Below are 22,512 nucleotides of genomic sequence, written 5' to 3'. Positions count from 1 at the left end.
CGACAGAAGAATGGAATATTACTCAGCCATTAAAAAGAATGAAGTAATGCGATTTACAGCAACACGGATCGACCTAGAGATTGTCATACTGAGTGAAGTAAGTCAGACACAGAAAGACAAATATCATATGATATCACTTATATGTGGAATCTAAAAACTGGGTACAAATGAACTTATTTACAAAACAGAAATAGAATCATAGATGTAAAAAACAAACCTATGGTTACCAGGGGAGAAAGCAGGGGAAGGGATAAATTGGGAGATTGGGATTGAGATATATACACTACTATATATAAAACAGATAACTAATAAGGATCTACTGTACAGCACAGGGAACTCTACTCAAGACGCTGTAATGGCCTATATGGGAAAAGAATCTTAAAAAGAGTGGATACATGTATATGTATAACTAATTCATTTTGCTGTACACCTAAAGCTAACACAACACTGTAAATCAACTACACTCCAATAAAAATTTTTTTAAAAAATTAAAGAGCTGGCAAAGCAGAATGAGAAGGCTGTGGGAAAAGCAGGAAAAAAAATGGGACCAGGGGAGAGAGGGTTTCATGTAGGCAAAGTAGAATCTAGAAGGACAAGGACAGAAACTTGTCTGCTGGACTTAATGGCCTGGGAGGGCCTTTAGCCAAGGCTGCTGTGGTGGAGCTTAGGGGAGAAAGCTAAGGAGCATGTGGGAGGGGAGAGGACGGATGGGTACCGAGAGGGCTCTTTCAGGGAGTTTGGCTGTGATGGAGGAGAGATGGCTGCAGCGGAGGGTGGTTAATGGAGGGCTGAGAGGGTTATTTCGTAGCAGAGTGTTGGAGATTATGGCCTTGTGAATAAGTCTCACGGCTGAGAACAAGGGGCATGAAGGAGCCTAAGTTCTCATCTCAGAGAGCAGCTAGCTCTGGGGCCACTCATCCCATCACAGGGTCCCTGAGCAGGACCCCTCCACCCCACACGCAGACCACTCACCAGGCTCATGTCAGAGTTCCTCGGAGGGAGGAGAGTCATCAGTGAGGGACCACCTCCTCTCCTCCCTCACAGGGCCGGGGAGGGTGCTTTCTCTCCTGCAAGTCGGGGGAGGGAGGCCCGAGAGAACACTTGTCGAGGGACGGGAGGTGACGGGTGGTGCTGCCGTAGGAGAGCTGCTCGCTGGCTGACCGTGTGCCCGAAGCTCAGGCTGCAGAGCACGGGAGGATGACATGGGGATCTGGGATCCCCACGATCAATCACACGGAGGCAGGACCAGAGTGAATGTTGCAAGGACGTGAAGAGAAGGGAGTGGGGGGGAGTTGCGTTGGGGTCACGGGCAAGGAGGTAGAACGTTCTAGAAATGGCGGTGCTGCAGAGGAGCCTTTAAGAACAGCATTCTGTGCCTAATTTCCCTCCATAATTGGGAACAGCAGAACCTGATGCTGACCAGCTGGAAGTGACTCACATCTCGGTCCTGGAGGGGAGCGGGCTTACCTTCTGCATAGAGCAGCTGGTACTTGACAGAGATCTGAGACTTGCCCCCGGCCTCCGCCTTGCAGTAGACCACCCCCTGGTGGTCAGAGTGAGGTTGCAGATACACAAAGCCTCTCTTCATATCATAAACGATGTCTGTTCCGTTGGCCTGGATCTCCTTGGCCGGGAACTCCCTGTGGAGCGTGACTTTGGCCGACAGGACAGTCACTCGACAAGGAACCACAGCCTGTCTGTCCGGGTTCAAGTAGACGACATCAAAGTAACTGGGAGAAGGTACAAAGAGTTCTCCTTTCTCTGCAAAGGGAAAGACACAGCCTCATTTATTCTGGAGAAACAAGGTAAGAGCACTTAAAGGGATTCTTATATTCAGGGCACAAAGATGAGGGTGGATTGGCAGTATACTCGGATAATGGAGTCCTTATGAATTGAAAAGGCTATTTTTAAAAATACTTTTCCTTTTTTGGAAGAAGGATGTTACTTCCCATCTTCTTAAAGGAAATAAAATAGGTATTAGTTCAAGCCCAAATCAGGCCCATTGGATTGTCCCACTTAGGAAGCAGGGAAGGAGGCCGATTTCCTTGTGTTAAGAGCAGCTTTAACACCTGTGGACAATCTGCTGTGTGTCTAGAGAAGTCAGCCCCACAGCCCTTGCTTAGTATCTGCCCGTTGGGAGGAATTTCCTGGCTCAGCAGAGCCTCTCTGAGACGGGCCCAGTGAGGGTGCTGGTATCCTCTTAGCCCAGAGGACTCGTTCCCGGCAAGGTCAATGGAAAGGGAATCAAGCAGGGATAGATGAGGAACCCGCTGGTCTCAGGTTCTGGGCTCTGCTTGGCTGCCACTGGGCTGGGGACCTGCAGCCATTTGCTTACACTTCTCCTGTTCCCTTTGAAATCGCGCTGCATGTTCTTTAAGCTCTAGATGATGGCATTTTTATCTTACAGAAGTAAGGACTGGTTTATCCATTCATCCCTCAGGACAGTCAAGGGACTCTGGATTGGGTTTGGGGGGTTTTGCTTTTTGTTTTGGGCATGGCACATTAAATACTTTGTTTTCTGGATCATTCTGTGAGAGATTACACTAATATCTAAGAGAAATCTTTGAACTGAATCACACTCAACATTTATTCAATTGTCTCCTATGTTTTCCTACAGTATTCCCGAAACAATTATTCTTGGCTTTCTTCACTAGCCTTTGTGCCCCAGTTGTACGATTTTTTTGTTTTTTTAGGTTGGGGACAGAATTCCTGGACACAATAGCAAATGTCTCCATGGGCCAAGCGTTCTTTAGCTCTGAGCACCAGCTTCTGTAACATGGAATCATGGCTTACTGAGTCTCCATCTTTTGCAAGACTTTCCATCAGCCTGGGTGACTTGTGCCACTTCATGATAAACTGACCTTCAGGCTTAGGCGAGGGCACCTTGATCAACATCGTACCTAACACCCCTGTGTTCACACAGAATAAGTCCGTGTGGCCTTGAACGTGTCACTTCATCTCTCTGTGCTTCAACAACCCCATTTGTAAAGAGGAGAATCTGGAGCAGATAGTATTAAAGGTCTCTTCTTAGCAAACGTATTTAAGGAATGTATGGTTGTCAGATTCAGAAACAACGTTTGTTTTAAGGTTTTATGGAGGAATCTGAACCAACAAGCAAAGCCAGTAGAAGGGGACAATCTGAACTTCAGAACACAAAAATGAGGTCTTACTTCCTGTACTATAATCCATGCTTTGAAAGAAGTGACCACACCCGTTGCTTTAACAAACAGAAAAAAAATATGTATTTGCCAAGTGAATGGAGTAAGAAAGGCTGCAGGAAGAATATATGAATGAGTAAACAAATTATTATCTATGAATTAAACCTGTCAAATTTTCATTTATTCATCACTTGACATTTATTAAGCATGTACTACATAAAATATTTTATTCATTTGATTATTGTAACTTGAAAAATAATACTGAATTTCCTTTAAAATAAAAAAAAAATTTGCCATCAGTAGATTCCATCTACCAAAAAAAAGTATGTTCAAGTTTATATTTAAAATTATAGATCACATATGCCCCCCACTCAAAAAAACTTAGTTAATAGGCTATAAGCTAAAATCCAAATGATAACAAACTCCACATTTGGTAAAGTGCTTGTTAATGTGGTTTCACTACATCTGTAAACTGGAGCCTATGCCTTTTACTATGAAGAAGCCCTACTGCTGGTAATATCCTCCTCCTTGATCTGGGTAGTGGTTACATATGTACAGTTCCCTTGAGGATCCCCCACTGAGCTGTAGAGTCATGATTTGTGTATTTCCCTTTGTATACATTATCCTTCAATATAAAGTTAGAGAGGGGGGAAAAACCCTCTGAGAGCCTCCTGGATGCAGATTAAATATAACATGTGGCAGTTGCTTCATCAAAAATTGCGCAAATTAACCACAGTCAAAAGAAGCTTCACAGTGTTTGCAATCAAACCGTAGGAAACATAAAAACATAACGAATGCCAGACTTTTCTCTGTGTGGGTGGTAGGGAAGCATATGTTCTGAAAGACTCCAGAGCCAATAGCCTCCGTAACAGCCCATCCTGGTTTTCCAAACCCACCCAGTGGCTGAAAAGACACATCGCTAAACCTTATACCGAAAATCCAACTGGACTCCTAGTGCCGAGGAATAAGAAAACGATACAACGCTTTAGGTCGTGTCCCTGATCCAGGTTTCTTGAAGGTTGAAATAAATATTGATTTTTCTCAGCCTTCCTTTGATGCACAAAAGGGCTTCCGTAAGTTAAGAGGATCTACCTCCAGAACTCAGAGAACCTATGGCCCTAGTGAGACAGTCTGGCTTGAGGGAGGTCTTCAGTTCAAAACCTCAGCTCCAAAAACTACTATTTGGGGAAGACACGACAGTGCTAATCACCACATAGAATTTTCATTCTGCAATTTGAAATGTGGTATCAGTTCTTGTCCAGAACAACAGGCTCTGTTAGTCTTCATTAGTTGCCTTTTCCACTGCTGCTTCCTGGTGTCGTATCATACTAAGGGCACATGGGCACTTCTGGGTGGCACATTCCAGAATGAGACTCAGAAGCGATGGCCCATGAACAACTGTCAGCAATTCTGACGACACCATTTATGCTAGCTCGTGTGTGCCTGTCAATCTGTCCATCGCCTTGTCTTAAAAGTGGGTTGAGGCAGTAAGAACATTGGATCCTGGATCAGAAAAACGGGGTTTGACTCTCTACTCCGCCGCGTGAAGTCATGGAACGTGGAACACATCACCTGCCCTGTTGCGTCTCAGCATCAGCATTATTATTTCTAAAACAGATAATTAAGTAGTTTCCACTTACCTCCTCATGGTACTGTGGAAATGGAATGAGAGGCATGTGTTTCCACAACGGCAGAGCACCCTGCTCGTGTATCTGCTTGCCAGAGAGGAGCTCTTCGGGTAGGAGGGGAGAATGTATGAGATTTTGCTAAAGCGTTCATTAAAGGCCAGAGCCTAAGGTCATTTGAGTTGTAGACCTAAGTCACTGTGGCAACCCCTGCCCACTCAGAAAGCCTCCTGGCTTCACCTGAAATGCCTTGGACCACAGCAGCGCTAGGGCGTAGCATTTGAAAGATTCCTGAAAGCTGTTCCTGACCTCTGAGCCTTGTCGGAGAACATCTTCCTCCAAACTCTAGAGTTTAGAGATCTCAGCAGAGGAAGGAGGCTGGCAAGCTACTCTCCAGGGCCCGTTTCTCCAAGTGCAAGTTCCACCTGGCAAACCCAGATCTGACCCTACAGGGGAGAAGATCTGCCTATTTTCAGGCACCTCACTGGGATTCAGGCATCAGGATTGGAGCCACACAGGCTGCAGCCTTTGGGAACACTGCCCCCAAACCTCAGCTCACGGTACTTACAAAGACAAACGCGCGGAGGCCTTTAACCAGGCATCCTGTGACTATGGAGCTTCCGGAAAGGAGCGCATCAGAGATTCTGAGAGCACAGCGACCGAAAGTCTACAGCAACGCTGTGCGATAGAGCTTTCTGTGATGATGGGTGGTCCTCTGTCCCCACCATCGATTAGGACAGCTACAGCCACACGCGCCAGTAGAGCACTTGAAGCACGGTGAGTGCCACCCAGGAACTGAGTTTTTAGCTTTAATTTTAACTAATCCTCATTTACATTTAAAGTCACACATGTCTAGTGGCTACAATATTGGACAATGCGGTACAGACTCTGGAACCAGACAGTTCTGGGTGCAAATCCAGGTTCAGCCACTTACTTGCAGTCTGACCTGAAGGACTTACTTAATCTCTCTAAACCTCAACTTTCCCATTGGGAAAAAAAAATGATATTAGTACTGACCCTGAAGGGTTCTTGTGAGACTTACATGAAATAATTGATGTAAAGCATTGAGCCCAGAGCCTGGCAAACAGTGAGCGCTCTGATTGTACTTACTTGATAATCAGCAGACAGTGGGAACCTGTAATATGGACCAGGTCCAGAGGTCTGAAGAGTTCCACTAACGCAGCCAACCTTTTACCTGTAAAAATGATGTAGGTGGAGCCCGTTTTGGCCTCGTCCCTCCTGCAGATGTAGCCGTTGCAGAGCTGCCCCCAGCAGCTGAATTCACCCGTGTCGGCCGCGGTGGAGTTGACCAGGGTCAGCTGGCCGTAGCGCTCGTGCTGCTTCACACTGTCAACAAGAGCAAAGCCGGGGCGCGGTGGGGCTGGGGCCTCGCGCCCATCTCTCCCTGCTCCATCATCCTCGCAGATAAAGCCCCAGCGGCTCCAGGCAGAGTGCCCTTTCTCAGATGGCACTGACTAATAAAAGAGTGTATTTGGGGAAAAGTGTGCTGGGCGGGGTGGGTAGATGGGGGAGGCAGAGAGAAAGGCCTTTCCTAGAAGGAAGTCACATTTTCTAAGGAGAAGACATTCTCTTCAACCTCAGGACTGGGGTTTCCTTAAGCAAAATCACTGGTGCATTGCGACGCAGCTGCACAAGTTCAGCCACAAAGCCTTGGGCAGGCGTCTTGCTTTCAGCTTTCATTTCTCATGAGTTTATTTAAATAGCAGTCAACAGGAATGAAAGCAAAACCTCTTTGATCAATAAGAATAAGGCTCTGAATACAAGCTTGGAATCCTTGAGGTGCTACATTATTAAAAATAAAAACTTCCCTTTCAGGAAAGGATGCATTGGTTGCTGAGACGCGGAGCCCCTATCATGCACCCACCTCTGGTCAAGTATTCAGAGCTTTTGGGCACTTCTCCTCTGGCCTCACACTATTATTTCTTCTTTTAATTTCTCATTTTTTAATCTCTTGTATTTTTATCTTGTTGCATGTGAATATATTTGCAAACCCCTTCAGGTCCTTTTTGAAATGAGGAGACATAAATATTTACTATTATTAAACACTAATATTAGCTGATTGTCATAGTAATTCATTGTATTATATGATGTTAGGAACCCATATGTGTCATCCTCGGGATGGATGCCCTCCCCCACCGTGGCCTTGGCGTGTGAGGATGCCAAAATAAATGGTTTCAACCTGAGGATGCATCTCAAATCCCCTCTGGGATCCACATACTTTTCTGATGTAGGCGAGATTCTCCTGTGATAGGTTGCAGTAACAGCACGGTCACCACTTTAAATTTAGCACGCAGCAGAACATCTCGCTGGTTGGTCTTCAACACAACCTGTTCTGGTCTCTGCTGAATAGCTGCTTTGCCCACCCATTCTGCCAGGAGATGCTCTGTACTCCCACTCCCTCAACTGCCTCCTTTCAACTGAACGGAAATCTCTCCTCCTTCAGGAAGCTTCTAATTAGAACCAACTCAGAAACCTCCCTGCTTTCTCCCAGTGATGTAATTGGCTCTGTCCTCTCACCCCTCCGACACCTCTGGCTTCCTGTTATTACGATGGATGGTGAAAACTTTGGGGGCACGAATAGTGCCCTATTTGTTTTATATTCCCTAAGCAACAAATCTGTGCGCAGTATACAGTAAAGTTTCTCTAGAAACAAGGGGACTGAAATGAAATTGAACATCAGTGTTGGAACTGGAAAGAACCTTAAAAAGCAGGAATCCAAAAAAAAAAAAAAAAAAGCAGGAATCCAGTTCCCAATTTTGCATATGAGGAAACTGAGTGTCACAGAGCAGAAGGGACTCCCCTGAGACCCACAGCTGGAGAACAGCTGAACAAAACTGTCTTCCTTAACTCAATTAAGTATGTACCCAATACACATTCATTAGATGATAAAATGCATACAAAGTACTTCATGCCATGCCTTGTTCACTGTATTTTCCTAATTATATCTTAATTACATATAACTGCAGGTTAGTAGTAGTTATTGTGAACACTACTACAACAATGAAAACTATGCACACCCAAAATTGGGGATGGCTAGCACCGCAAATAAAAACCAGTAGCCCAGGACTTCCCTGGTGGCGCAGTGGTTAAGAATCCACCTGCCAGTACAGGTGACATGGGTTCGAGCCCTGGTTTGGGCAGAACGCACATGCCGTGGAGCAACTAAGTCCGTGCGCCACAACTACTGAGCCTGCGCTCTAGAGCCCATGAGCCACAACTACTGAGCCCACGAGCCACAACTACTGAAGCCCACATGCCTAGAGCCCGTGCTCCGCAACAAGAGAAGCCACCGCAATGAGAAGCCCGTGCACTTCAACGAAGAGTAGCCCCTGCTCGCTGCAACTAGAGAAAGCCCGCGCGCAGCAGCGAAGACCCAACGCAGCCAAAAATAAATAAATTTATTAAAAACAAAAAAACCAGTAGCCCTCGAGGATATTACAATCCAGCTGGGGAGCTCAAACTAATATACATGAAAAGATCAGAGTGTAACTAAAGCGCTGCTCACAGCAAGAGCAGTAGGAATTCTGAGAAGGGATTCATCACTGCGGGTGGAAGAGGTAGAAGGCAGCTGGACTTTGAAAGGTGGAGGTGGAGGGACAGCAGGGGCTGAGAGACAGCGAGCTTGCTGGCTCCGGAGAACACAGCCGCAGGGGGCTGGGAGGGACCTGCTCTGCTCATTTCACTGCTGTGTCCCCAGTGCATGGTGGGTAGAAGGCACTCAGTGCTGATTTGGGGATTTAATCCATTAATTACAGAAGGAGATGGAGGGAGGGGGTTGGAGTCACAGGGCATGTGGTTGAGAACAGCGAGAGGGGTACACATTTCACTCACCAGGCAGCAGGGACCGCCCGGTCTGGGAGGTGGGAAGCACTGGGCCCACCTTAGCCAGGGTACGAGTGGGGAGAACAGGTATGGGAGAGGCAGGGGGAGGAGCGAGAGGGAGAGGCCGTTACTGGGGTGAAGAGCAAGCACTGGGGCCAGGCTGGGTGTTGGCAGTGGAATGGAAGTGAATACAAGGCTTGCTTTCTTGGGGAAGAGTTACGACAGACTGGGTGTAAGAGGTGGAAGAAAGACACATGAAGAATGACCACTTGATCTGTATTTCCACGCGGTGGAAAGAATGAGGTTTTAACTGACTAAGATGGAATAGCTGAGAAGAGAAAGGAGATGGGGCTGACCAAATAATAGATTCACTACTGGAGATTTTGAATTTCTGATAAAATGTGGGCCAGGTAAGTGTGGATGTCGTGTGGTGTCATTGGAAATACAGGCCAGGCACAGAGGAGGTAAAACAGCTCTAGATTTGTATTTGGGGGAATCGTCTGCAGTGGGTACGGGCAGCAGCTAAGGAATAAATGAACTCAACAAGAAAAAGTGTGGAGAAGAAAGAGAAGGCTGAGGACAAAATCTAGAGCCAAATCGGGGCGAGTAGGAAAAGTAGAGGTGTATGGAGGGGAAAAGTAGAATCAGCAATGAAAGAAGAATCAGGAAAGGGGATCATCAAGGAGAAAGATTCAAGGGCTTCCCTGGTGGCGCAGTGGTTGAGAGTCCGCCTGCCGATGCAGGGGACACGGGTTCGTGCCCCGGTCCGGGAAGATCCCACATGCCGCGGAGCGGCTGGGCCCGTGAGCTGTGGCCGCTGAGCCTGCGCGTCCGGAGCCTGTGCTCCGCGACGGGAGAGGCCACAACAGTGAGATGCCCGCGTACAGCAAAAAAAAAAAAAAAAAAGATTCAAGAAATTGATGGTTAATGCCTTTCAGAGAGATTCATGACCACATACACACACACTTCATCTGGCAGAATGAAAGTCTCTGGCAACCGAGATAGTAATTTCAGTTGTGAGGAGGGAGCTTGATTTCAGCAGATAAAAGCTGCAAAGGCGGACAGACAATGGAGGTGAAAGTCTTCCCAGGTGGAACGAAACATCCGGCCACATTCCCTATGGAGCTCAGACCCCAGGGCACGAAATCAGTAAGTGATCAATAAATGTACTGAGCACCTCTGTGGGCCCAGCATGTCCTAGCACGGGAGTGACAGAAATTGTAAGATGCCATTCCTACCAGGAAAGAAACTGCACACATAAAAAGGGAGCACTGGGGCTAACCCTACCACCATGCTGTATCTTTAGCAGGATTGGGGGTGGGAGGAAGGAAACGCACTGGAAACCATTTCTGGATTTTTCCACCCCCTCTTCTTGTAAACAATGTAAAACAGGAAACAAATTATTTAGCAGGATTACAGTTTAAATGCCTGGATTTAAAATGTCCATTTCTACTGATGGTCTCACATAGTCCAAGCAGCAGGCTACCCAAGGGGTTGGGAGGTGACCTCAGGCCTCTGGGGGTAGAGTCTCCACCAGGAGGTGAAGACGAGGATTCACTGAGTCCTGCAGAGCCCGGTCCCAAGATGCTTCAACCGTAGACCCTCCCTCCTCCTGTAACTACTTCACAGATCCCTGGGGATGGAAGAAGTGCAAGGTGTGAGTGGAGCTTTTTTTAAAAAAAATGGTGCTGCAACAAAAACAGACTGACAGACATAGAGGACAGACTTGTGGTTGCCAAGGGGGGGTGGGGAGGGGAGGGAAGGACTGGGAGTTTGGGATTAGCAGAGGCAAACTATTAGACATAGAATGGATAAACAACAAGGTCCTACTGTGTAGCACAGGGAACTATATTCAATATCCTGGAATAAACCATAATGGAAAAGAATATGAAAAGGAATATATATATGTACAACTGAGTCACCTTGCTATACAGAAGAAATTAACACAACATTGTAAATCAACTATACTTCAATAAATTTTTAAAAAAACTAGAGAATCACTCTGAAGAAAAATAAAAATAATAAAAGGAGGTGCTGCAACAAATTGCCCCCCCAGAAAAAGTAAAGCAGAATTTACATTAATTGGAGGCAGCTCTGAACACCCCAGCACGTCAGCTCACCCCAAACATTTTTATTCCAAACCAGCACTTCCAGACCTGACCCACAGTGAACTCTGATGGACAAGTCCAGGTTTCAAGGAGTATTTGTCCAATATTTAGAATTCTGTGTATGTGTGTCTTCCAATGGGCTACCCTGGCCTTTACATACACAGCGTCCATCCCCATCGGTGGAGGCTGGAAACTTCATGTATGTAGCCCAGCCTACTCTTTTCTGGAGGGGACCACATCATGGGATGGCACAGAGGAGGGGACTGATGGCTCCCAAAGTCAGGGGGAAGTGACCAGGTGACAGTGGTGGGGTCATCCACGCTCCTGTCCTTCCCCCAGACTCTATAAGACAAGCGTGGGAGGTGAGCCCTGGGTTCCAAGAGAATCAGTTCATTGGTTCCATAAATAGTCAATTAGTGCAAATGAAATGGGAGTATTGGGAGGAGAGAGGCAGGGACACAATGATGTCTGAAGAGTTCCCTGCTCTCAAGTTCCTTCATGCAAAGTGCCCTGGGCATTCCAAGGAGGGTGACCAGGACAAGCTTCAAGACAGAGAGTTTCAACATGCACCAAACAGAGGGTGTATGTTCCCAGGGAAGGAGATCCCTGAAAGGAGACCAAGGCAAGTTCAATTCATAACAGAGAGAGTTGGGCTGGAAGGCAGGTGGCCAGAGGACTGGGGTGACAGGCAGCATCACATGAGGTATAAGATCATGGACTTTGGAGCCACACTGATAGGATTCAAATCCCAGCTCCACCATGACCTTCAGACTCCTTATCTAGAGCTCACGCCTTCCAGTCCGGCTACACCTACAGACTCCTAGTAACAACAACAATAATATCTAACACTTATGAAGTGCATTAGGCTAAGCTCTTCAAGTTCACTCAAGACTTAGATCGGAGCCTGGCACAGAGTAAGAGCTCAATATATTCTAGACGTTGTTACTGTGACGGGCCTCACGACCGCATCAGGATGGAGGTACTATTTTCCCCCTCTTATGATGAAGACACTGAAACTTACAAAGTACTTTATCCAAAGTCTCCCAACTCTAAGTGGTAGAGCTTCTAATCTAGTGTCATATAGACTCGGGTTACGAATGTTTGTAAATGAAAAGGACATGGATTTCCATCCTACCGAAATGAAATGAACGGAAGGAATTTTGACTGAGAAATGGTGCCTCTATCTAGCTTGTAAATCTTGTTAAATATTGTCACACACACACACCCCCAAAAAATTCCTCAAACCTGGAAGATCTGATTAAATTAGCTCAGTATTATTCATGATACCCCCTTTTCTATTTAAATGGACAGTTAGCCATTCAGCAAGTGGTTGAAGGAAACGAGCAGCAAAACAACCAGTTATTACCATTATAACTGACAGCACCCAAGGTACACGTTACACTTTCTCAATCCCATGGGATGGTGATGATGAAACTACGACTCATAATTAAAATCTAAGTGGTGCTTAACACATGGTAAGTACTGTTTCAAGCCCTTTGCACATTTGGACTGATTTCATCCTCAGAACAGCCCTGAGAGTTAGGTGCTATTATTATACCCATTGTCGTAGGTGAGCAAACTGAGGTTAGGTAACTTTCCCAAGTCAGTGTTGGAGTCCCAGGAGCAGTAGTTGAAGGTCAATTTAAATAACTTTCCTAGGGCCACCCAACTATATGATCCCAGCTATTCTGCCTTGGGAGACTCTGTGATGACTTCATTGCATAAAACAGAAAGGTAAGGAGGAAGGTGAAAAGATGGAATCAAACCTAGAGTCTGTCATACAGAGTGAAGTAAGTCAGAAAGAGAAAAACAAATACCATATGCTAACACATATATATGGAATCTAAAAAAAAAGAAAAAAAAGTGGTCAGAAGAACCTAGGGGCAAGATGGGAATAAAGATGCAGACCTACTAGAGAATGGACTTGAGGATACGGGGAGGGGGAAGGGTAAGCTGAAACAAAGGGAGATCAGCTAGGTGCTTTGTGACCACCTAGAGGGGTGGGATAGGGAGGGTGGGAGGGAAGGAGATGCAAGAGGGAAGAGATATGGGGACATATGTATATGTATAAGTGATTCACTTTGTTATAAAGCAGAAACTAACACATCATTGTAAAGAAATTATACTCCAATAAAGATGTTAAAAAAATAAAGATGGCTTCAAAAACAAAAAAGATGTAATCAAATATCCTCCTTATTCAAATAACATTCATTTCAGAATCATAAATTATTTATTAGCTTCTACTACATGCAAGGAACGGTGCCAAGCATCAAGGGAGATAAAGATTAGTGAGTATTTGCTTGTCATGTTTCCAGTGTGTGTACAGGGCCTGTGTTTACTCTAAGGCTCCTTTTAAGAATGTGTCAGAAAATAATTGCTCCACCATATGCTGGGAATGGAGCCACATCAACAGAGTACAAATCCTGGGTAAAATATATCAAAGCTCCACAGTTATGACCAAAAAGAAAAAAGATGAAAAGAAATATGTATGAGGAACTAGTAGAGAGCCCAATATGTAAACTGAGGAACTTCAAAGTGAATATAGTTCCAATATCAGAAATTAAGCTGAAATACATCTATCTATCTAGATATCTGTCTGTCTGCATATTTGAATACTGTCCAAGGACGTACTCAAAACCCTGGCAATATAACTACAGTATTTCTATCCCAACAACAGCTTATGTGAACGTATATGAAATGTGACTTGGGTCTTTTCCATTACAATGACTTATGCCAGATTCCTCTGTGCTATTTAAAAAGAAGTTCTAGTAGGCATTTTCAACTGGTTCACAGGAGCTCACATTCGTGATGTCCCTCCAGCCCTGCCAGCCTCTCTCTCATTCTCCAGCTCCTTTCCTGGACACCCACCCCACTCTGACCGCTGTAATGGAATGTTCCCTTTCTCTTCCCACCCCACCTCTTCCAGCCTGCTGGCGGCATCTCTCCTCTTTGCCTCTCTTGCCAACCGATCTGGCTGCTTTACAAAGGAAAAGTTCCTCTTCCTCCTTCAGAGATTTCCAGGTCTTAAGAAAACAAGGCATGGATATCCCTTTGACACCACAAGCCCACACCAGGCCTGAAACACCAGAGGTTAACCAAACAGAAAACCCTGTCAGGCCGCCTAGAATAATGTGCACAGCCACATGCTATAAAGGCAACACAATATAAAACTCACCTCCAGACTTTTAAAGTACCAATGAGCCATCCCTGATTATACATTTGCAGAACATCCATTCTGCAGTTTTTTAAGCAGTTTAACTTGCTTTGCTTTTCTTACAGTTTTTCTTCTCTTATGACAAAGTAATACGTGCTCATTTAATTTAGAAAGTTAGAAACCCCATGGATCAGTTAAAAAAAAAAAGGAAGGTCACTGAAAATCTCAAGACACACTGTCAACACTGTAAGTGGGGAATCTTCCAATTTTATCTAGATCTTGATGTCAACATCGACTCTACGTCTCTCTTCCATTCCTTACGTTCTATGAGCCTATAAATCGATCCTTCTAGAAGAATGTTTCAGATGCTCTACAAAACCATCAGATTATTTTCCTGAGAACCATTTTATTATCTCCTCCAGCTTTACAACACAAGCAGCTCCCAGTGTGCACAGAATCGAATGCCACCGCCTTTGCCTGGAATCCAAGGCTCCTGTGCTCTCCCAACACGTCCATCGTGGACCCTCCTCTCCATCCAGCCCAACTCCTCACCCACCCAGACACATCCGTTGGTTTCCATCCCAGCCCTCCAGCCCTCTCTTTACCTCTGAAAGGCTCTCTTCTTTTTCCATCTGACCTAAACCTCATTATTCTTTCAAGTTCTATTCTTGGGAAGACCTTTTATGGTTGGTGGTATTTGTAAAATGGTGGTTAAGAGCATGCACTGAGTCAGATTCCTTGGTTCGATCCTGCCTCCACTACTTACTGGCTCTGTGACCGTGAACAAGTTATTTAACTTTACTTGTGCTCAATTTCCTCATCTGAGGCAGGGAGATTAATCGTCCTTACCTTCTAGGGTTGTTATGAGAATTTAGTTAGTTAATCAATGTACAAGCTCCTGGAAAGATGCTGGCACAGAATAAGTGCTCACAAAGTTTAGGTGCTATTGGGGTTGCCCTAGTACACACTGATCTAAGCTTCTTCTCACACTCTGCACTTGATCCCGTTATCACTATGTATGTGTGTGTATATACACACACACACATACTGCTTAGTATGTAACCTTTTCAACTTCCTATTATATTTCTCTAGTGAAATGGTCCTTCTTAAGCAGGAATCAGGAACACGTCTCACGCTTGTCTGTGTCACTCACAGCCTTCTACATGGCGTGATGTGATGCAGACAGCAGTTACAGGTGACCATGTGCAGAACAGAATTCTTGTCCAAGGGTCCTAACTCCTTGGCCCCCATATCATCTAACTCACGTTAGATTAAGTACAAGTTCCAGGGTCATTTTGGAACCAGAAGGGACCTTACAGATCATCTGGTTGAATCCCTCATTTCACAGAGATCCAGTGACTCACCCAAGGTCACAGAGCCAGTAGTCAGAGCTGGGAATGGAATCCTTGGGAAGTCCTGGAAAAGGATCTGCCATGCTTCCCACTGTGCGTTGGAAAGGAAGCATGTGTCTATTATCTCAAATACCTAACCAAATCCTGACCAAATGAGTGACGTAGAGGAAGTGTGCAGTGATGGCAAAAGATAACTTAGCAGATGTGCGTGCTCCATGTAGAGAAACTCATAGAAATAACAAGCAAAGCATTGTTGTCACGTAATTTTGGTGAGGTCAAATTTTAAACCTGGCCCCCATATGATTCTGTGTATGGGGTAATTTATGTTAGCAACTTCCATTATTACATTTCTGGTAATTCTAATTTCACTGTGTAGAATAAGGCCATCAGCACTTCTCTGGCGGGAGGTCACATGAAAAGAGATCTTCCCGTTCTGCTGAGCTGAATGCTCGTGGCCACGCCTTCAGGGAAGAATAAGCCCAGGAAGAGGAGTGACAGGAGACAATGGAGCAAGCCTCCACCACCCTTGTTAGGAAAACAAGCTGTGGGTTACTAATGGGCTGGCACTTGGCCACAACGGGCGTATTGTGGCCAAGTTATAATAGTGAATGCAGAGGCTGTGGGCTGACCTCATTCGCACCTGGCACAGTGGATTCACAGCCCAAATCTCCCACCTCGTCAATGTATTCAAGGCGCCCACTCCTCCTGAGGCCACTCGGATGGCATATCTTCTGAGCAAACAGCAGAAACGTAAGAAATAGACAGCTTTCTTGGTGTAGAGACTAGAGGGGCCTTGGGAATTAAGTTCAAGTCTAATTTACTTTCACTAAAAGCTGTGCAAACTTGAGAAAGCCCCTAGCCTCTGGGTGTGGGGGGGTCTAACCTAGTCCCTTATAAAATGTAGGGTCCAGGACTTGCCTGGTGGCTCAGTGGTTGAGAGTCCGCCTGCCGATGCAGGGGACGCAGGTTCGTGCCCCAGTCTGGGAGGATCCCACATGCCGTGGAGCGGCTGGGCCGGCGTGTCCGGAGCCTGTGCTCCGCAACGGGAGAGCCCACACCAGTGAGAGGCCCACATACCACAAAACAAAACAAAACAAAACAAAACAAAACTGGTCTCCTACAGTTAGGTAACCAATCACTCACTGAGTCAACCTGGCTGTCCAGCCCATGCTGACAGCTGCCTTCTCTCCTCCCATGGGCCCCGCACACTCACACTGGACCACAGGCTGTAACTGTGTCTGGGATGTATGTCATTTATTCCACGAGTTCATAAGCTGCTTGTGGTCAGGGCCACTTCTGGTTTTCTTCTCACATATACCTTCCTGACTTAGTGGACTGTCTTTATGTATAAATTAGTCTAACTATAACTCCGCCTATTACTCTCAAGCTGTGACACACCCTGCAGTCACCCCTTCTGCTTTTATACGGACACTTCCTGTCCTCAACCTCTTCCCCCACGACGCCCACCAGCCGACGCCACATCACAAGCCGTTCTGTGAGCCCCTCTGTAAACGAAGTGCGTGAGAGCACGTTCTCCCTTGTGTCAACTTTGCTTGGTACCCAGGGTCCATCACCCCTGCCTTGTCCTAGCGACTAAGTCAAGTTCGTAAAGAAGAGCAGGGTTGTTCCAGGGAAGGGTGAGCTTGCGCTGTGTGATCGCCCCTCCGCGGCAGGTGGGCCACCGGATGGAAGCTGAGCGCTAAGCGGTGGGTGGGGTTAGGAGCCGGGCTTCGGCAGTAGAGTAGCACGTGCTCTGAAAGGCAGAGTTCAGGGCAAAATTAGGATCCAGGTCAAAAGGCAGTCTGAACAGAGGATCTGATCACTAAAGCACCAAACAAGAGGAGAGAGCAGGATCCTGAGGCCCCAGGGCAGAGGGAACAGGTCGGGAACGTGGGATGGGACGTACCGAGCAGATTCCCAAGGGCAGCAACTTCATGCCTGCCTCTGTGGGTGGATGTCTCTGCTAAAGCAGCCAAGCCAGAGACTAGAGGCCGAGCTCTGACATCTTAGTTTTGCTGTTTTTTTCTTTTCCTTATAAAGTACCATTCTCTACAGCTGTACACCATGTATACCAGGGGACATAAAAGTTCCCACAGCTTATCCTTTATTCCTCTTTGCCTGCTTCCTCCTCTGACATACCTCACAAAATGGTTTTATTTACATTTTGCCTATTTAGATGCTTGGCAGAAAATTATCATGCTACGGCAACTTCCACCTTCACTTTGGCGCATTAACCCCTAAACCTCACTCACATCTATACACGTTTTTTAAGGCAGGGTTCACTCGTAACATACATGCCATCACTTCATGGTATACTGTAAACAATGTTGCGTTTGGCAACAGTCTCCAAAATTACCGTGACATATAATGTGTGGTATTCCTGCAGTGTCTTCGGTTTGATGCATTAACTTGACTTTACGATCATCGTCGTACTGTATTTTAATGCAGTGCAGCACATCTGGGATCATCAAACCTGGACTTAACCAGAATGCTCAAGAAATTGAATGTTTTGGTGTCTTTTAAAATAAGATCAGAAAACATTTCCCTCCCCAAACTGAATAATGCACTTCAACCCATTTCCCCACCTTGACGACTCGTAGACTGAGGACAGCTGGAGTGTCACAGGACCATGCGTCTGGATATGAGTACGCACTCCATGGCATCATGGACGTCTAGAGTTTGTATGAGATTGAAATACATGTCTGAAACAATTTTTAAAAACAAACTTCCTGAAAACCTGGCTGTTTTCTTGTGACTCACCTCCTTTGGGTACAATCTTGGGAATAAAAATAACTCGCTTTATAGAGATGGCTTAGTGTGTGTGCCAATGCTTTACTTGCATGACCTCATTCTATCCTGGCAACTACGAGGCTGGTTCTATTATTGCTCCCCTTCCCACCACTCATGTCTGAATGGAACAGGCCATGTTTTTCTGCAACCTGAACACTGTTGGAACATCTAGTACGCCTGGAGACATCTTGCATCCTGCCACGCCCACAAATCCACCTCTGGGGAGATGTTGCTGTGTCTGGCGCTGGTGCCACTGAGTCTGGGAAGAGAGGGCTCTACCTTCAGGGCAGGATAAGTCATTTATTTTGAACCCGACTGTTTTCTGGGGGTAGACATCCATCTGGAGGTAAATACCAGGGTAGACTTTCAATCTCCCACAGCAAACTGGACCCAAAGAGCACCTCCAGGTAAGTAGGAAAGCAAAGGGAGGGTGCTAAGATTTTCATCGAACCTTATCATCTTTGTCCTGCTCAGATAATGAAGTGAAACGAGCTTTGAAGGAAAGTGAGTTTGAATTAAAAAGACACCTGCACAACGATATGAATGTACACACTGCCACTGAACTGTACACTTAAAAATGGTTAAAATGGTAGAGTCCGTGTTTACCAAACATAAACATCAAATTATGTTTGGCAAACGTTGAATAATAAAATTAAATAAATTGAAGGAAAAAACCAAACTAAATAAAATAAATTGAAGGGAAAAAATAAAGACCTCTCCCTCAGTACAGCACCAGAGTACGAAAGACAGTATTTACCAAAGTCTGCACAGATTCCTTCTTGACAGTGGGATTTTTCTGTTTACAAACACTTGCTAACATCGTTCTCTTTTTCTTTTGAAATGCCCCCAGACCACCCCTCCCGGAGGCAGGATTAGACTGGCCCGGAGCCCACTGTCTGCTTCCTCGGCCCACCCTCCCTTTGTGTTGTGTGTGGGTGGATAAACCATTGCCAACTGCGGCCAAACGAACACCCAGATGCCCTCCCTTCTCTCTAGAAGCTATTTATTGTTTTCAGAGGAACCAGCCATCAAAGAGATCTCCTGTACTCCGTCCACTCCTCCGAACTTCCAGCTCTTGATTGAGAAATGCTAACATCCGACCAGACACCACAGAAACATCCTGAAAGACGATGCCTGGACCTGACTTTCCAGAGAGCAGCCCGGGGTTTCTTTATGAGCACGTCAGCCAGCTTGTCTTCACTGCTGGGACATGGCTAACTGTCTAGCTTCAATCTCCGGCACCCCCGTTCTTACCCAGCACTGATTTCTACTTCAGCCAGCATCCAGGCCCCTAAGTTGCTTCGTCTTTTCTTCCTTGGCTCGATATCGCGCCAAGAATTCCCCTGCTCTAAACTCTGCGCGTGTGTTTTGCTGAGACTGAAGAAGCAAAATGTTTCCAGAGAAGATGGAAATGGATGGTGTTGATCGCTCAACCAGAGGTCGGATCATATAGTCCAGAACATTCTTCTATGAATGTTTTTTATGCTATCAACAAAATGAAAAAATACGTATATGTGGTGAAAAAGTGTTAGGTCCAAGGATATGTCTGTAGACCCCAGTGTGTGGAAAACAGGTACAGGGTGTTTGGAGGGAGATTGGGTCCACCTGAGGCTGGGAAGTGATGCTGTCTTTTCCTAAAGACAGTGAGGACAGAGTAGCAGCCCTCACACTGTGCAGTATAGCCCTCTGTACTTTCTAAGTGTGTCATTTATAAAGGCTTTAAGTCAACGGCTCACAAGTGCCCTTAGATTTCGCACTGAATTCCTCTATGTGGCTGACAAGGCCCTCCCTGGCCAGACGCCTTCCAGCATCCTGTCTCCTTGCTCACCTCCTTTCTCCTCCCCTGCCCAGGGCTACCCTCTTTCCCCACTGCACAACCTCAGTGCTCCAGGGGCTGTACTCTTTCTCAGCTAGAGGAAGCTACTTGTGCTGGTCCCTCCTTCTGCAACTTTCTGATATTCCTTTCCCAGCCCTTTCGTGACCTGGTTAACTCTCAGCTCTCACATATCAGCCTGAGTTTTTTCCTCCTGGATTCTGTACTTCTGCTAGCAAGGCACTCACACAGCTGCATATTAAAATTGCTTATTCAATAGTCTGTCTTCTCATAGAAGTAAAAACTCTGTGGGTACAGCGGTTGTATCTAGCTTGCTCACTATCATGTCTCCAGCTTCTGCCTAGCACAGGACCTTGAACATCATAGATGCAAAAAAAAAAATTGTTGGAAGAGAGGAACAGAATTAATTAAGGGAGGACGAGGTGGGAGGATGGATGAAAAGCAGGAGAGCAGGAAGGGGTGAGGCAAAAGTGTCAGAAAACAGCAAAATGGTAACAACCATCGTCAAAAAAACCTTTGCTGTTTCTGATCTCAAAAAAAAATGTGATTGGGATGCACTGAGTCAGGAATTAAAATCTGAATCAGTTTCAGCACTTGGAAATACAGAATCTTCAGCACGTTCCTCAAACTCAGATGGACTTAGAGCTGTCAATGCATTTATCCCGGCGTGGGTATATAATTACAAATGCCCACCCCTCTTTTTATTTGTTTGTTGGAAAATTGAATTCTTTATTGTTTAGGATATAACTTGAAACTGTGACTGCTGAGTTGCCTAAACGGATGAAAGAACTTGTGTGAAAGCACAAAGTGTGCAATTATTTTAACCAATCTGTCCACATTTGAGATGTTTCTTTCACTGGTGAAAGGAAGACAATTGTAGCACAGCTCAAAGCTGCCATCTAGTGGACCTTCCAGTGACCTGGCATCATTGCAGAATAGGAGACCCAGAGGAACACACATCCATCCTCTGGGGAGATCGAAGTCCACCTTTTAGGATGAGGCGTGATTTGCGGTTCTCTGACAGAGTTCTCCTTTCTAAATAGCCCAGTGTAATGTTTTAACATTCTGATATCCAAAAAGTTATCCTAAATCAATGTGAAATTTCAATCACTTTCAATTCGAAGCTGTCCCAGCAAGAAATCAATGCACCACTCTGAAAAAGTGTCTCCTTTTCATTTCTGTTTTGAATCTTAACTTTGTAAATCAGATGTGTTAGTCTAGTATCCAAAGAGCTAAAAAAGGAAGGAAGGGAGGGAGGGAGGGAGGGAGGGAGGGAGGGAGGGAAGGAGGGAAGGAGGGAAGGAGGGAAGGAGGGAAGGAGGGAAGGAGGGAAGGAGGGAGGGAGGAAGAAAAAGAAACGTAGACAACAAATCTATCTTCTCTGAAGCTACTACTTCATTAAACCAAGAGTGTCCTTCAGTCTAAGCGCCTACCACCACCAGGCGTGCCTTGGCGCACTTGAGCAGGGCAACAGTTCAACATCGGGAACCGAGAGGCCAGGGTTTAGACTCACACTGCCACCCACCACTTTGCTGCTCTGGACCAGCCATCTATCATCTCTGTCCGTTTCCTCATTTGATACAAAGAGAGGCTTAAGCATGGTAACCGCTAAGGTCCCTTTGGGCTCTAAAGTTCAGAGCTTGTTCCCAGAGTCGCAGGTCTTGCGATCACAGGGGCCTGACTTGACACCCCCTGTAGGCTCAGCGTCCGCACACCATTCTCTCACTGAAATACTTGTGGAGGAGTTACAGGGTGGCAGGTCCTGAACTGGCTGCTAGGGAAGCAACAGCAAATACACAGACACGGCCTTTGCCAAGTTTACAGCCTCGCAAGGGACACAAACATACATCAAATGATCAAGGAAATGGTAACCGCACCACCGGTGAGAAGGGCTCCAGTGAGGATGTGTAACTGGGGCCTAGTGGCAGTGGCTGAGAGCAAGGAGGGCTCCCTGAGGAAGTGACAGGCCTGGATCTGAAGGCTGGTGAGCAGCTAATCCAGCATGTGCATCACAGGCAGAAGGATCCAAACGGGCCAAGGCCCCAGGGAGGAAGGACTTTGCACAACTGGGGATCAGAAAAAGTCCATGGAGCTTGGAGTGTGGACAACAAGAGAGTGAAGTGAAAGGGGAGGGAAGCAGAGGAAAAACAGGGGCCAGATTATGCACGGGCTTGTGGGCCGTGTTAGGAGTTTCATCTTTATTCTAAGAGCAACGGAATCGCTCTCCTGAAGGGCTTGAAGTAGGAAAGCAACGTGGCCAGATGTGCTTCTGGGAAAGATCCGACTGCTACGTGTAAGACGGAGGTCAAGACTGGGTACACAGAGGCAAGTTGTGTGACTCTTGCTGTAAGTGAGAGACTTGGGGGTGATGCTGATGTGGCGGGAAGAAGTGGGGAGATTCCAGAAGTAATGAAACAGTAGCATCATTAGGGCACGGAAATTGGTTGGATGTGGAAGTAAAAGGGAAGAGTCCAAGGTGATTCCTAGGCCTCTGGTCAAGGGCAACCGGATGGAATTCATGCAGTTCACTGAACTGAAGGACACAGGAAGATGACCAGGAGAAAGACCAGGAGCTCAGTTATAGGGGGTTATGTTTAAGGAAAGGCTCAGGAAACATCCAGGCAGGTGAGCAGGCAGTTGGGGACCCA

At 46.1% G+C, this 22,512-nt stretch overlaps 1 protein-coding gene and 1 long non-coding RNA gene across 3 annotated transcripts in view; one reads left to right on the top strand and one right to left on the bottom strand.

Moving 5' to 3' along the window:
* The window catches only part of PDGFRL (platelet derived growth factor receptor like), a 47,400-nt gene that overhangs the window by 5,880 nt on the left and 19,008 nt on the right, over positions 1-22,512 (bottom strand). For both annotated transcript variants that reach the window (XM_067721576.1, XM_067721575.1), the window contains exons 3-4: positions 5,979-6,130; positions 1,468-1,761 (exon numbers count right to left, since the gene is read on the bottom strand). In XM_067721576.1, the coding sequence (XP_067577677.1) occupies positions 1,468-1,761; positions 5,979-6,130 (446 nt within the window). The remainder of the gene's footprint in view (positions 1-1,467; positions 1,762-5,978; positions 6,131-22,512) is intronic.
* Positions 15,889-20,185, top strand: LOC137215924 (uncharacterized). The gene is made up of 2 exons (XR_010939490.1): positions 15,889-15,990; positions 18,881-20,185. It is a non-coding gene; the product is annotated as an uncharacterized lncRNA (long non-coding RNA).

Source organism: Pseudorca crassidens, chromosome 21, assembly GCF_039906515.1.
Source record: "Pseudorca crassidens isolate mPseCra1 chromosome 21, mPseCra1.hap1, whole genome shotgun sequence".
NCBI lineage: Eukaryota > Metazoa > Chordata > Mammalia > Artiodactyla > Delphinidae > Pseudorca > Pseudorca crassidens.
Note: the sequence above shows the minus strand (reverse complement) of the source record. Positions and strands in the feature narration are given on the sequence as shown.